This window comes from Neofelis nebulosa, chromosome 2 (genome assembly GCF_028018385.1).
Source record: "Neofelis nebulosa isolate mNeoNeb1 chromosome 2, mNeoNeb1.pri, whole genome shotgun sequence".
In the NCBI taxonomy this organism is placed as follows: domain Eukaryota; kingdom Metazoa; phylum Chordata; class Mammalia; order Carnivora; family Felidae; genus Neofelis; species Neofelis nebulosa.
The window spans coordinates 144191066-144204140 of record NC_080783.1 but is presented as its reverse complement, the minus strand read 5'-3'; the positions used below and the strand labels follow the sequence as shown (position 1 = coordinate 144204140).

General features: G+C 36.4%; 1 protein-coding gene and 1 pseudogene across 6 annotated transcripts in view; one reads left to right on the top strand and one right to left on the bottom strand.

The window, feature by feature from the left end:
- The window catches only part of BRDT (bromodomain testis associated), an 81196-nt gene that overhangs the window by 41134 nt on the left and 26987 nt on the right, over positions 1 to 13075 (top strand). For 5 of the 6 annotated variants that reach the window (XM_058716595.1, XM_058716593.1, XM_058716591.1 and 2 more), the window contains 3 exons: positions 4164 to 4222; positions 6554 to 6725; positions 10204 to 10245. In XM_058716595.1, the coding sequence (XP_058572578.1) occupies positions 4164 to 4222; positions 6554 to 6725; positions 10204 to 10245 (273 nt within the window). The remainder of the gene's footprint in view (positions 1 to 4163; positions 4223 to 6553; positions 6726 to 10203; positions 10246 to 13075) is intronic. The other variant, XM_058716597.1, reaches the window with a different exon arrangement.
- On the bottom strand, positions 11851 to 12228 carry LOC131504383 (protein S100-A11-like; annotated as a pseudogene).

The following is a 13075-nucleotide window of genomic DNA, read 5'->3' as shown; positions in this document are numbered from 1 at the left end:
GGCAGCTGAGTGGCTCAGTCGGTTAAGCGTCCGACTTCAGCTCAGGTCATGATTTCAGGGTTTGTGGGTTCGAGCCCTGTGTCAAGCTCTGTGCTGACAGCTCAGAGCCTGGAGCCAGCTTTAGATTCTGTGTCTCTCTCTCTCTGCCCCTCCCCTGTTCATGCTCTGTCTCTCTCTGAATCTCTCTCTCTCTCTCTCTCAAAAATAAAATAAACATTAAAAACAAAAAAAGGAATATTTTTCAGGAATGTTTATAATTTCAGTTGTTTAATAGTTACACTCAAACTCAGTGGTTATGGCATCAATTCTTCACCTGATTAAGACAAAGTAAATTTGTCACTTCATTCATTAGACTTTTTGCTTTTATTGGCTTCAGTGTAATATTCAGAGGAGGAAAGTTATGAAGCCCTTTAACAGTTTCTTTTTTAAAAACACTTCCTTAGTTATGGGTGACTTACAAACAGGACTAAAACAATTTCTCTTTTTAGTTTTACAACCTAGGTTTTCTGTAGAAGTGATGAGGATATGATTTTTTTTTTTTTTCATGCAAGGGGAAAAAGGACAAAATGGACTTGGTTCAAGTCCAGATTTTGTTATACCTTTTTTAGGCGGAGAATGGTTTAGTGCATGTAGGAAGTACACAATGACAGTTGGGGAATACTCTTTGGCATTTAAGAGAAATGATTAGTTTATCACTTAAAAATTTAAAACTATGATGACTTTCTCATCAACTATAGTATTTTCAAAGCACTAGAAAGATAAATTCAAAGACCCAGCTTTGATTAAAAACCTATATATATTGAGGTCCACACTTGAGCCTTGAGTCTTTGAAAAAGAGTGATAAATTTTGTCTTGTGTATTTAAAAATTATCTGTTCAAAAATGGGTCTTCCTGAATAAGCAGGCTGTCTAGAATAGTATTTTCTCAGTATGTTAGAATCACCTGCAAAACTTTTAAACTAGTGTCCAAACCTGAATTAAATATAGAATGGGGCTAGATATATGTGATATCTAAGTATCCCAAGTAACTTTAATACGCTGCTATGTTTGAGAACCATTGACCTAGGGGGTTTTTTGTTTCTACCTTTTTAAATTTTTTTTTTGTTATAAATGTTTATTTATTTTTGAGAGGGAGGGATAGCACAAATGGGGGAGTGTTGGGGAAAGGGGGACCACAGAATCTGAAGCAGGCCTCAGGCTCTGAGCTGTCAGCCCAAAGCCCAATGTGGGACTCGAACCGACAAACCTGAGCTGAAGTTTGATGCTAAACCAATCGAGCCACTCAGGCGCCCCAGTTTCCACTTTTTGTACTTGGGTTGTGTTTATATATTAAAATAAGTACCAGACACTTCAATGAAAATTGCCAAAGCAGTCTGTAAAGGGAGCACATTTTTTTAGTTCAAAGACAAATTGCCTATTTGGGTTTTTTTGTTTGTTTGTTTGTTTGGTTGGTTGGTTTTGGTTTTTTAACCAACAGACCATGTCTTGGGTGATAAGTTTGGGCAAATCATTTAACATCTCTGGACATGCTTTTTTCCTATAAAATAAGGTAACAGAACCAGGTAGTGAATTCCAACTACCTTTTTAAACCCTGTTCTGTGTAACAGAAGTGTGATTTAGTTTTCTAATTCAAAATTCTTCAGTAATTTTTTTCCGCTATATATGGCATAACGTTCTGGTTTTGCATTATGGTATTATATTCATATTCAGCTTATTAAACTTTTCTTAGTCCATACTGTCTTCCTGATAACATTTGCTATATCTGGAGCATTTATCTCAGTGCTTTGATAGGTGATGGATATTAAACCAACTCTTTAATCAAATATTCAATTCCAGCTCTCTTTTATTCTATAATTAAAATTTTTTGCCTTAGTTTAAAATGAAAACTTTTTTTAATGTTTATTTTTGAGAGAGAGACAGAGAGCGAGCAGGGGAGGGGGGCAGAGAGAGAGACACACACAGAATCCACAGCAGGCTCCAGGCTCTAAGCTGTCAGCACAGAGCCAGACACAGGGGCTCTAACTCAACGAACTGCGAGATTATGACCTGAGTTGAAGTCAGATGCTCAACCGAGCCACCCAGGCGCCCCTAAAATAAAAACTTTTCCAACAGAGTTTTATGTTGAGGTTTTGGGGGAGATGTGAAAATAGAACATATTACATAACATGCATAATATGCATTTGTTTAGTAGTTCACATATATTACCCAATTTGATTCTCTTAAGGTGGGTATGCATATTATCACAGTTCCCTGGAGAAATTAGTTGACAGTATATATGTTGTCACTATAGTGTTCAGTTTCATTAAGATTTGCAAGACCTGAAGAGCTTCTTCACTAACTGAAAGGGGATCTTAAACTCGATAGTGAAAATGTATATGTTTGCCTTTTAACTACAAGGGCCAGGAACTCATAAACAGTTTTATGTTTTATGTTTCTAGAAAGTCAACTATGTAAAAGTAGAATGAGAATCAAAATGCTGAGTTTTAGGCTGTCATTAATTATTCTTCTGTCCATAGTCTAAGACTTTTATGAAACATACTGTATCGGATGGTTTTGACCTTTTTTTATTGCAGTATAACTGACATACAATATTAGTTTCAGGTGTACAACATAGTGATTTGGCATTTGTGTACTTTGCAAAATAATGACTACAGTAAGTCTAGTTACCATTCTAGTTAAAAAAATTTTGATGCCTTTTCCTAGTGTCTTCAGATTCAGAGAATTTTTAAAATTCTGAGCTATTATATCAGAAAACTAAGATAATGCCCTTGAATTTTTTAGTAGAACACTAATATATGTCATATTTTATTATACTTAAGAGTCTATGTAAATTGTAGAATAATGTAGTTTAGGTGCATATTTGAATATTTAAGATAGCTGTGTAGATGTGCATATATTATATGATCATATTAATGAAGTCTGTTTTTTTTGTTCAAAGCTGAAACCATAATTTATCCCCTAAATGTGAAAGCTACCTGGATCTATACCTCAATCTTTCCTGTCTATATTCTTCCCTTCCCTTCCACCTCGCCCCCAACACTTAAATAATACTTAGTGGAGTGACATTAAGATGGTTCGTGTCATTTCAAAACTTGAATTCTTTAAACTAAAGCACGTCATTGAGTGGCATTTAGCAATTTTAACAATGTCCAGCATCAAACATTTTAGGAGAGGAAAGAACAGTAACACATCCAGTGGAAACTGATGGCATTTCAGGAAGCAGAAGGTAATTATTAAAATTAGAACGTTTTAAGTTTGAATAAAATTTGGTATTAACCAGCTTTGGTGCCCTGGAGCCTGAAACAAATAATGCTAAGGTGGCTCATCAATGCCCACCTGGAGAGATGGGTCAAGGCATTAACTGGCAGTTTGGTGCTTTATTGCACTGGCCTAGGCTTATGATTGGGGAGGACAGCGCCAGAAAATATTGTAAGATAAAGAAAGGAACTTATGAGTAGCATGTCAGAGATCTCTGTTTATATCTACTGTACCACCAGTGTCTGCTGTAAAGGTATTTCTAAAGGTAAAGAAGGTACTATAAAAACCATTTGTTACAACATAGTTGAGGCTGCCAAATAGCTAGAGAGTAAATAAATAATTGTTTGGGATCTTCCCATAATGCTTAGTAAGCAGAGCAGACTTTACCATGAAATCAAATAGCTTCACTTTTCATAAAAGACTGTATCCTCTCAGATCAGTGATATATCCTTCTCTTATAGTAAGTTCTTAATTATTTTAATTAAGTTCCTTGTGGCTGTATTTATGGCTACTTGGTAAAAGATGATTTTGCTATAATTCATTCTACTTGTTTAAAACCTTATGTGTGTTGTAACTTGTTCCTGTTTAAACTGTCGCTTATTCAAGCTCTTTACTATGCTGTTCTTTTTTGCCTAAATGATCCAAATCGAAATTTGTGAGTGGATATTTATTCAATTATGTGGAAAAGAAAATATCCCCTTTAAAACGCAAGTATCTCTTTAGAATTTTGACTGATTCAAAGGGCAAAAACCTGGTAACTATAAGAATTTCTTGATTTAAGAGGTTGGTATTAAAGACATTTTCCTGAGATGACCGTTTTATTTTTAATATGAAAACAATTTATAATTTAAATGGTAAGGTTTTAAGCTAACAAATATTGAAATATTTATTTATATACATTTGCAGAAATGTTTCCTAAATTTACTGAAGCAAAACAGAATGATTCTCCTAAAGAACAAGTAAAGGTAAGTTAATTCCTCCTTTTTTACCTTAGAATTTAAAAATGTATGTTATAACTCAACTGGTATAGTAGTAGCTTCTTTAAAATTTGTTTTGATTTTGTTTATAACGAAGAGCTGTCACATTTTCAGTTTGTCAACTAAATACTCAAAGATTTCTTCTTAAAATTGAATACAGGAAGTATTTGGCTACATTTTTCTAATAAGATATAACTGTTCTATAAATCATATTAGAAGAACAAATGATAGAAGTTTTGAGTTAGTCTTGAGAGTAAATACAGAAGAAAGGCCTTGCTTTCCCTATGTGCACACAGTAGGATGTAGGGTGCACACAGTAAGGTGGGATTTCTAAAGGAAGTAGGAAAATGGTAGGCAGGGTTTCTAAAGATAAAGCTTATAATTACCGGCTACTAATTTTAGCACATCTATCATTAGTAGTTGACATGCTTTGACAAGGATAGAAGTAATTTTATCTCTTACTAAACTAATTCAAGTTGTAATTCTCATTAAAGTTTTAATCCTCTATACCTTCCTGAATATAGAATTACAGGTATATACCTTTATTAAATTATAAATTAACATCATCTAACTAGGTTACAGATGTACAACATAAATACGTGTGTTGAGGGAGCTCTCTATTATGAGAAGAGATATATATAATCATCCTGTTAAGAGGTTGCATGATTAGTGTGATCGTCTATTTTCATAATTGAGAAAATGTAGAAGGAATATATATACTATCTGAAGGAGAAAATGCTTAAAATGGCTTTTAAACTACAGGGAAGGGAAAGAAATGGTTAGTACATTGACACAGATTAGGGACTTACTTTTTCTAAACAGAGGTAGTAGTGCGAAGAGAGGCAAAGAAGCACAGAAGTTGTGTTCAGGGAAAAATGGCAGCAGAGGGTATTTGTCAGGGATTAGTTGGCTTGGGGGACATAATAAAGAGGGCTTTGAACACCTAGATGAAGTGGTAATTAATTTGGTAGACAAGAATGAGTTCTCAAAGGTACAGATTGTTGCCATAGATTTTAGTGGAATCAAAATTATATCAATGAACTTTGAAAGCATCCTCAATACATAGCATATAAAATGCTGTCTTTTTATTTTAATGTTTATGAGGGAGGGAGGGAGGAAAGGAGGCAGCAGAGAGAGAGGGAGACACAGAATCAGAAGCAGGCTCCAGGCTCTGAGCTGTCAGCACAGAGCCTGATGTGAGGCTCGAACTCACAGACTGAGATCATGACCTGGGCCGAAGTTGGATGTTCAACTGACTGAGCCACCCAGGCGCCTCTAGAATGCTCTCTTAATCTGTTTGTGGCCAGAATTTTTTCAGTGTCACTCACTGAGGAACAAAATGCCCGTTGATAATAAAAGAGGGAATTTTTTTAGAAATATGAGTAAATGCATATATTTGTGTGTTTCAGAAAGTGATTTTTTATTGATTTAAACCTCAGCATTTGACTTTAACTTTGCAGCTTGGGTCTATATTATTGTTGGAACATTTCTATGGCATCAGTTTTATTCAAGCTAGCATAGGTATTCATACACTTGCCTTATTTACTCACTCTAACCCCTTTATTAGATGGAGAAAGACTGTCTTACTGATCTCTGTACTATCTACAACTCAAAGCTTAGTAGATAAGGTACCTGGGCTTTGGTACTATAACTTAGCTTGTGACTAAATAATTGTGAGATTCTAGGAAAGTTGCTTTTATTATATCTGAGTCCTATTGTAAACTATAAACGGGGATAATAGTTATATTGAACTCATGAGATTATTGTGAGAATTGAAGAGCTTTATATAAAGGGTTTAGCCTGGTGCCTCACACATTGTAAGCATTTAATAAATGTTAGCTATATAATACAGTTGTTACTTACTAAATCAGAATTTTGTTGATAGTCTTACAGGTCAACTATCATGTGATTTTTACCCACCCTTCCCATTATGCCTATAATTCAGTAAGGTAAAGGGGGTAAAAGAAAGCAGATTAGTCTCTAGATTTGGTATAAAAGCTTACAGGAAAGCATTTGGAAATAAGCAGCACTATTTAATAACATATGTAAGTTTGTATGTATTATTAACTAAGATTATAGGCTTTGACTATACCTAAAACTATAGGATGGCCAAGTCTTTTAATCTGTCCACACCTTATTTTTCTCATCTGTAAGAATGGGATAATTATACCCTATAAGTTTGTATGACTTAAATAATTATATCATAGTTGAAGGTAGTTTTAAATTATATTCTTTTCCTCTCTGTTTCTCCTTTTTTAGTTAAACTTCTTGTGTGGTTAAAACTCTGAAAGACAATTGTCTTTATCTTTGTCTTAACAGATACAGTCTTCTGTACAAGATGAAGTCTCTGCAAAAACTACCCTTTTTTGTCAGACTTCATATTCATGTGAAACACCACCAGATCACCATCAGTTAGCATTTAATCATCAAGAATTAGAACATTTACACAGTGTGCAAAACATTTCGTCTTTACAAATTCTGCCTCCCTCAGGTAAGAAATTAACTAGTTAATAACTACTAAATTTCAGGTTAGAAATAATCACTGAAGCACATAGTTAGAATTTATCTGCTTTATTTTTAAAGGTATTCATTACATTTGAATAAGAAAATTATATGTACAGTTCACATGCAATTTACTTTCATATAGATTATATACATTGGCTTGTGGGTCAAATACTAAAACCTTTCACTGCCAGAGCCCATACTACTGAGTTCTGAGCAGATTTGGGAAATGTAGCTCTAATTTCCATGATTCCTATTTGAGTTGGAAAGGTAGGATGGAATAAGGAAAAGATAGAGGTTTTATAGGTAGAGAAATAAATTTTATACATGAGAAGTAGTTTACAGCTAAGGAAACTTAGGACAAAAATACTTGCCTAGTAGTAGTTCCCATTTACCAAAATCATCTTCCAAACCTGGCTAAATTTTTATACTGTTATATTCATTTGACTACAAATATCTTGTCTGTTAGTCTTGTCAGAAGTGGAGTTATTGCCTGTCTCGTCCTGATTCTCCTGCCGTGTATGCCACAAACAATAATTCTCCGATACTGATGAGCCCAGCTTAAGGAGTACCTGAACCTTGAGATAGTATTCAGGTCTAGTCTAGAGTCAGGTGTGAATATTCCTCATCCATGTCGCCTTCCCTCTAGTAGGCTGCCCACCAGTTTCTATTTGGCCCTCCTAGGGCAGGGGTTTCTCCAAAGCAGACGAAATTTCTAAATTGTTTTACTACAGTACAGATTAGGAGGAAGAGAGAAGTTTTGATCCTCCTTTAGTGCTTCCAGTGAAAGCTCTCTGTTCTGTGTTTGAGTATTTCATTTTGTATGTTACTCAAGTTATAGCTCTTCAGTGTGGAGAAGGGAATGGAGATCAAAATAGAAAATACCTAAAGCAACACTGGAAGGCATCCCAGGAATTAAAGAAAAAAAAAAAAACAAACAAAGATCCAAAGTATAAAATATTTATATCCATCCTTTTGTGGAAAAAGGTTTTCAAAGTATGCAGGAGCATAACTGAAGATGTGTTAATTCTAGGTCATGAATTATCTTGAATGCAAGTGTTGCATTTGGGTCTTTTATTTTGCACACAAGTAGCTTTGTTTTTCTTTTGTTTTTTTTGTTTTTTTTAACGTTTATTTATTTTTGGGACAGAGAGAGACAGAGCATGAACGGGGGAGGGGCAGAGAGAGAGGGAGACACAGAATCTGAAACAGGCTCCAGGCTCTGAGCCATCAGCCCAGAGCCCGACGCGGGGCTCGAACTCACAGACTGCGAGATCGTGACCTGAGCTGTAGTCGGACGCTTAACCGACTGAGCCACCCAGGCGCCCCTAGCTTTGTTTTTTTTTAACGTTTATTCATTTTTGAGAGACAAAGCACAAGCAGGGGAGGGGCAGAGAGAGGGAGACACAGACACTTAAGCAGGCTTCAGGCTCTAGCTGTCAGCACAGAGCCCGACGCAGGGCTCAAACCCACGAACCGCGAGATCGTGACCTGAGCCAAAGTCAGTCACCTAATCGACTGAGCCACCCAGGCGTCCCTCAACAACAAGTAGCTTTAAATAGTAGCCTAACAAAATCAGATTTTATAATCGGAACTGATTGCTGCTTAACTGTTTAGGGGACAGACAGATTTTAAGATGAAGATGCTCTGATGTAGGTGGAACCAAGTAAGGAAGCTGAGTGGTATATAGTCTAGGAGAGAAATTATACGAGGACCATAACTGAGGCAGTAAGCATGGAAAGATGTGGATAAATTAGAAGAATATTTTTGTGGCACAGCACATAGGCTTTGTTAGAATGAATGTCTCACCAAGGTATCATCCAATAGTTAGATTGAAAATAAGAGGCAGTGCTCACTTTGGGCATATTTGAGGTACTAGAGTATCTGATTAGAAATATATGACTAGAAGTAGGTTTCTAGAACTAATAGGGTATAGCAAGAACTATAATTTATGAATCACCAGTGTATAGAAGCTACTTGAAGCTGTGAGAATGGATGAAAACATCCAGGAAAATGTACAAAGCAAGAAGAGGAAGGTTAAGGACGAAATTCTAGGAAACAAAACTTCCTCAGTAAAAATTTTAAAAAATTAGTTAAAAGACGATGTTATCAAATCACCAGAGTACAAAAGCGCCACAAGAGTATACTACAGTGCATTAAAGTAAGATGAGGAGTGAGGCTTAAAGTTGGCAGTTGAGATTTTTTACTTTCCCAAAAGGTTTTTTTAGTGGCCATTGTGATTGAGGTAGAAGCCAGATTTTTGTAAATTGAGAAGTAATCTGAATGTAGCCAGTCTTTCAAGAAGTTTGTTGGAGAGGATAGCTGTAACTTTAACAGGAAAATAGGTGGGGGTTTTGTTTGTTTTGTTTTTTGGGGTTTTGGTGTTTTGTTTTTTGTTTGTTTTCTCAGACTGGGAGAAGTTGTTTTGTTATGTTTGAGTTTTTGAATCAGATTTGAGCATGTTTGAAGGTTGATCAGAAAGAGCCATAGTAGGGAAAGGTTGCTGTTTTCATTATAGCACTTTTGTAGAACAATTGATAGGGATAGCCCTGAAGAAGAAATAGACAATGGAAAACCAAAAGAATGCATTCATGATGGTCTTTTGTTCCTATTTTGAGAAAACACCCTATCTATGAAAAGTCAGGCTTTCAATATCTAAGTCTTCAGTTGGGGTAAGTTTATTGTATTTTACTTCAATTTGGGCTTATATGTGATTGTGAGTAACATAGTGTGTAAAAGGAATTTTGTATGATGCCACAGATGCTCTTCTGTTGCACTAACCAGGTTTTTCAGAACCCAGTGGTTTGCATTTGCTAACTGTAGGTGGCACTATGCCCAAGGGAAACTACAAATGTATACAAGCTAAAATATATATAGAAGTTTACTTTTCTGGAGTTTAATCTCGATGGAAATAAATTTTTGGTTAAGTCTTTTAAACAATAAAGATTTTTTTCACTTAAGTTTTCTTAACAAAAAAAAGCTTGAAAAATGTTAGTACAGAAAAGCTTTAAGAAATTGAATCAAGTGTTGTCAGCTTTTCCCAAAATTACTGCCATCATCTCCATATGAACTAGAAGAAGCCTCTTTTTTTTTCCCCTTAAAATAAGTTGAAGCTCTTAGTTATAAAGGATTATTAGTCTTATTCTTATTACTTATCTATTTCCCAGCTTATAAAAATCTTCACTCAGTTGTATTAAGAATTAAAAAAAATACTTACGCTGTCATATCATTGTGAATTAACATGGCAAATGAAAAGGTTAATCAAAGAGTTAGCCATCAAGTAGGAGAAATAAACAATTGGGTATGCAAAATAAAAATAATGTTCCCTAAAAGAATCAAAATGAAATTTAAGGAGGTGAGGAAGGCAAAATTACCTGATCTCTTTGGCAGATGTGTATTTTACAGATTAAGTTATCATTTGAGCTGGATATTGGAGGAAGAAGTAAGACTTATCTATGTATATCTAGGACTGAAAGGCATTTTGGATGGAGAAAACAACATGAATGAAGGTATTTAGGCAATCAATAATTGGATGTGATTAAACCTTTGGTTGGATGAACAGGAATATGGGGAAATGAATTTGGGAAGGTAGACCAGTTCAGATCATAAAGAACCTTGATATCTAGAGACTTTGGACTTAATGGTAATGGTATAGTCAGTGGGGAGCCAGTGAAGGTTTTTTGTTTTTTTTGTTTTTTTTGTTTTTTTCGAGCAAAGGGTGTGCTTCAAAGTAATTAATATGCCAATATTATGTAGGCCAGTTGGAGGAATGGGCCATAGGGAACAGAAAGAAAATAGCAATTGTGTTTTTGCAGTAGCAGAAAAAAAAAAACAAAGTGATGGAAAGAAGGAAAAGGGAAAGGCTAAAAAATTATAAGGGTCAAACAAGCAGGTCTGCAAAAGATGAATATATGCTAGGTTTTAAGAACAAAGGAATATAAGCTTCAGTGACTCAGGGAATATGGGCTAGATACTGGTCCGGGTTGCAGAACATAAGTCTTAGGAAAGATGAGTTCTGTAGTGTTTTGGGTACTAGAGGGTAATCCCCATAAAAATGTTTTTCAGAAAGTTGGACCTTAACATACTTCCTAGGCTTCTGTGATACTATTTTCTTGATCGTCCCATCTCTCAGAATATTCCTTACAGATATCTCTGTATCTGCCTTAAGCCCTTAATATCTTTTTACTTCAGGGCTTTCCAGCCATGTTCCAAAGCCTAGGTTTACTGAGCTAGTGATCCTCTCCACTTTCATAGCAATAGGCTTGGAGCAGCCTTCCCATTTACCCAGATTTTCCATACATTGATCATTTTCTACTTATTATAACATGTAAAAGGTTGAAAGGCAGTGATCTATACATTGTGCCTAAGTGATCTTGGTGTCTGTTACTTCTGGTCTCATTTTTACAAATCAAGCATCGAGGCCCCATGCATGTTTATACACCTGTGCTGACCATCTTTCCTTCAGCATCTCATAGGTATGTCAAGCACAGCATGCCAAAACTGAATTTCCCGATTTTAATCTTTCCTCTTTAATTTTTTAATTTTTTGCTTTAAAAAACACTATGGCTGGTGCGCCTGGGTGGCTCTGTGGGTTAAGTGTCCAACTTTTGGTTTCGGTTCAGGTCACGGTCTCCTGGTTTGTGAGTTCAAGCCCCACATCAGGCTCCATGCTGATAGTGCAGAGCCTGCTTGGGATTCTCTGTCTCCCTCTCTTTCTACCCCTCCCCCACCTCAAAAATAAATAAACTTAAAAAGATAAAAATAGGGGCGCCTGGGTGGCGCAGTCGGTTAAGCGTCCGACTTCAGCCAGGTCACGATCTCGCGGTCCGTGAGTTCGAGCCCCGCGTCAGGCTCTGGGCTGATGGCTCGGAGCCTGGAGCCTGTTTCCGCTTCTGTGTCTCCCTCTCTCTCTGCCCCTCCCCGTTCATGCTCTGTCTCTCTCTGTCCCCAAAAAAATAAATAAAAAACGTTGGAAAAAAAAAAATTAAAAAAAAAAAAAAGATAAAAATAAATTATGAGAAATAAAAAACACTATTACTTTATCAATAGAGCTGGCCTACATGGGGCAGTGGATGCTCTGGGCTCAGGGTACATGTAGGATGTGAGGAGGGGATAATGATTGAGAGTCTCTTTTGAAGGAGAGAGTGTGGTCTGGAGGCCAGGCCCAAGAGCACCTCACATTTGCTTCTAGAAATGGGTAGACCTAATAAAGTAGTCATGGCAAGATATGGCCATTCCACCAGAAAGATGCAGAAATTCTTGGAAATCTAGCTGTCCATCACAGTTGAGGTCTAGTTTTTTCATCATACAGTCTAGGACACCAGGGTCCTTCCAGTTCTTTAGGAAGGCTTCCACTTCTGTATTCATGAAGGCTGGGAACTCTTTCTTGGAGAGGTGCAGTTGTTAGCCTCCTTTCCTGCATACTTGTGGGAAACAGCAATCAGAAGCTCAATGCACTGCTCAGTCTCAGTAGGGCTGGATATTTTTGCCATGTCTATGTGAAGCAGGCATGGAGCCTGTGACCAGGCAGTGGCAGCACTGCTCCTCTTTCATTCTTTTTTTTTTTAATTTACATCCAAGTTAGTTAGCATATAGTGCAACAGTGATTTCAGGAGTAGATTCCTTAGTGCCCCTTACCCATTTAGCCCATCCCCCCTCCCACAAGCCCTCCAGTAACCCTCAGTTTGTTCTCCATATTTATGAGTCTCTTGCTTTGTCCCCCTCCCTGTTTTTATATTATTTTTGTTTCCCTTCCATTATGTCCATCAGTTTTGTCTCTTAAGGTCCTCATATGAGTGAAGTCATATGATGTTTGTCTTTCTCTGACTAATTTCACTTAGCATAATACCCTCCAGCTCCATCCACGTAGCTGCAAATGGCAAGATTTCATTCTTTTTGATTGCCAAGTAATACTCCATTGTGTATATATATATATATATATATATATATATATATATATATATATACACCACATTTTCTTTATTCATCCATCAATGGACATTTGGGCTCTTTTCATACTTTGGCTATTGTTGATAGTGCTGCTGTAAACATGGGGGTGCATGTGTCCCTTTGAAAGAGCACACCTGTATCCCTTGGATAAATACCTGGTAGTGCAATTGCTGGGTCATAGGGTAGTTCTATTTTTAGTTTTTTGAGGTACCTCCATAATGTTTTCCAGAGTGGCTGCACCAGCTTGCATTCCCAGCTCCTCTTTCATTCTTAATAACAGCACTGCCACCACCTATTTCAGCAAACTGAGTCATTTAGAATTTAATTCTCTTGACATGCATACTCTTTCTACATCTTAAATAATATGTGGCCTCAAGCACAGAAGGGATG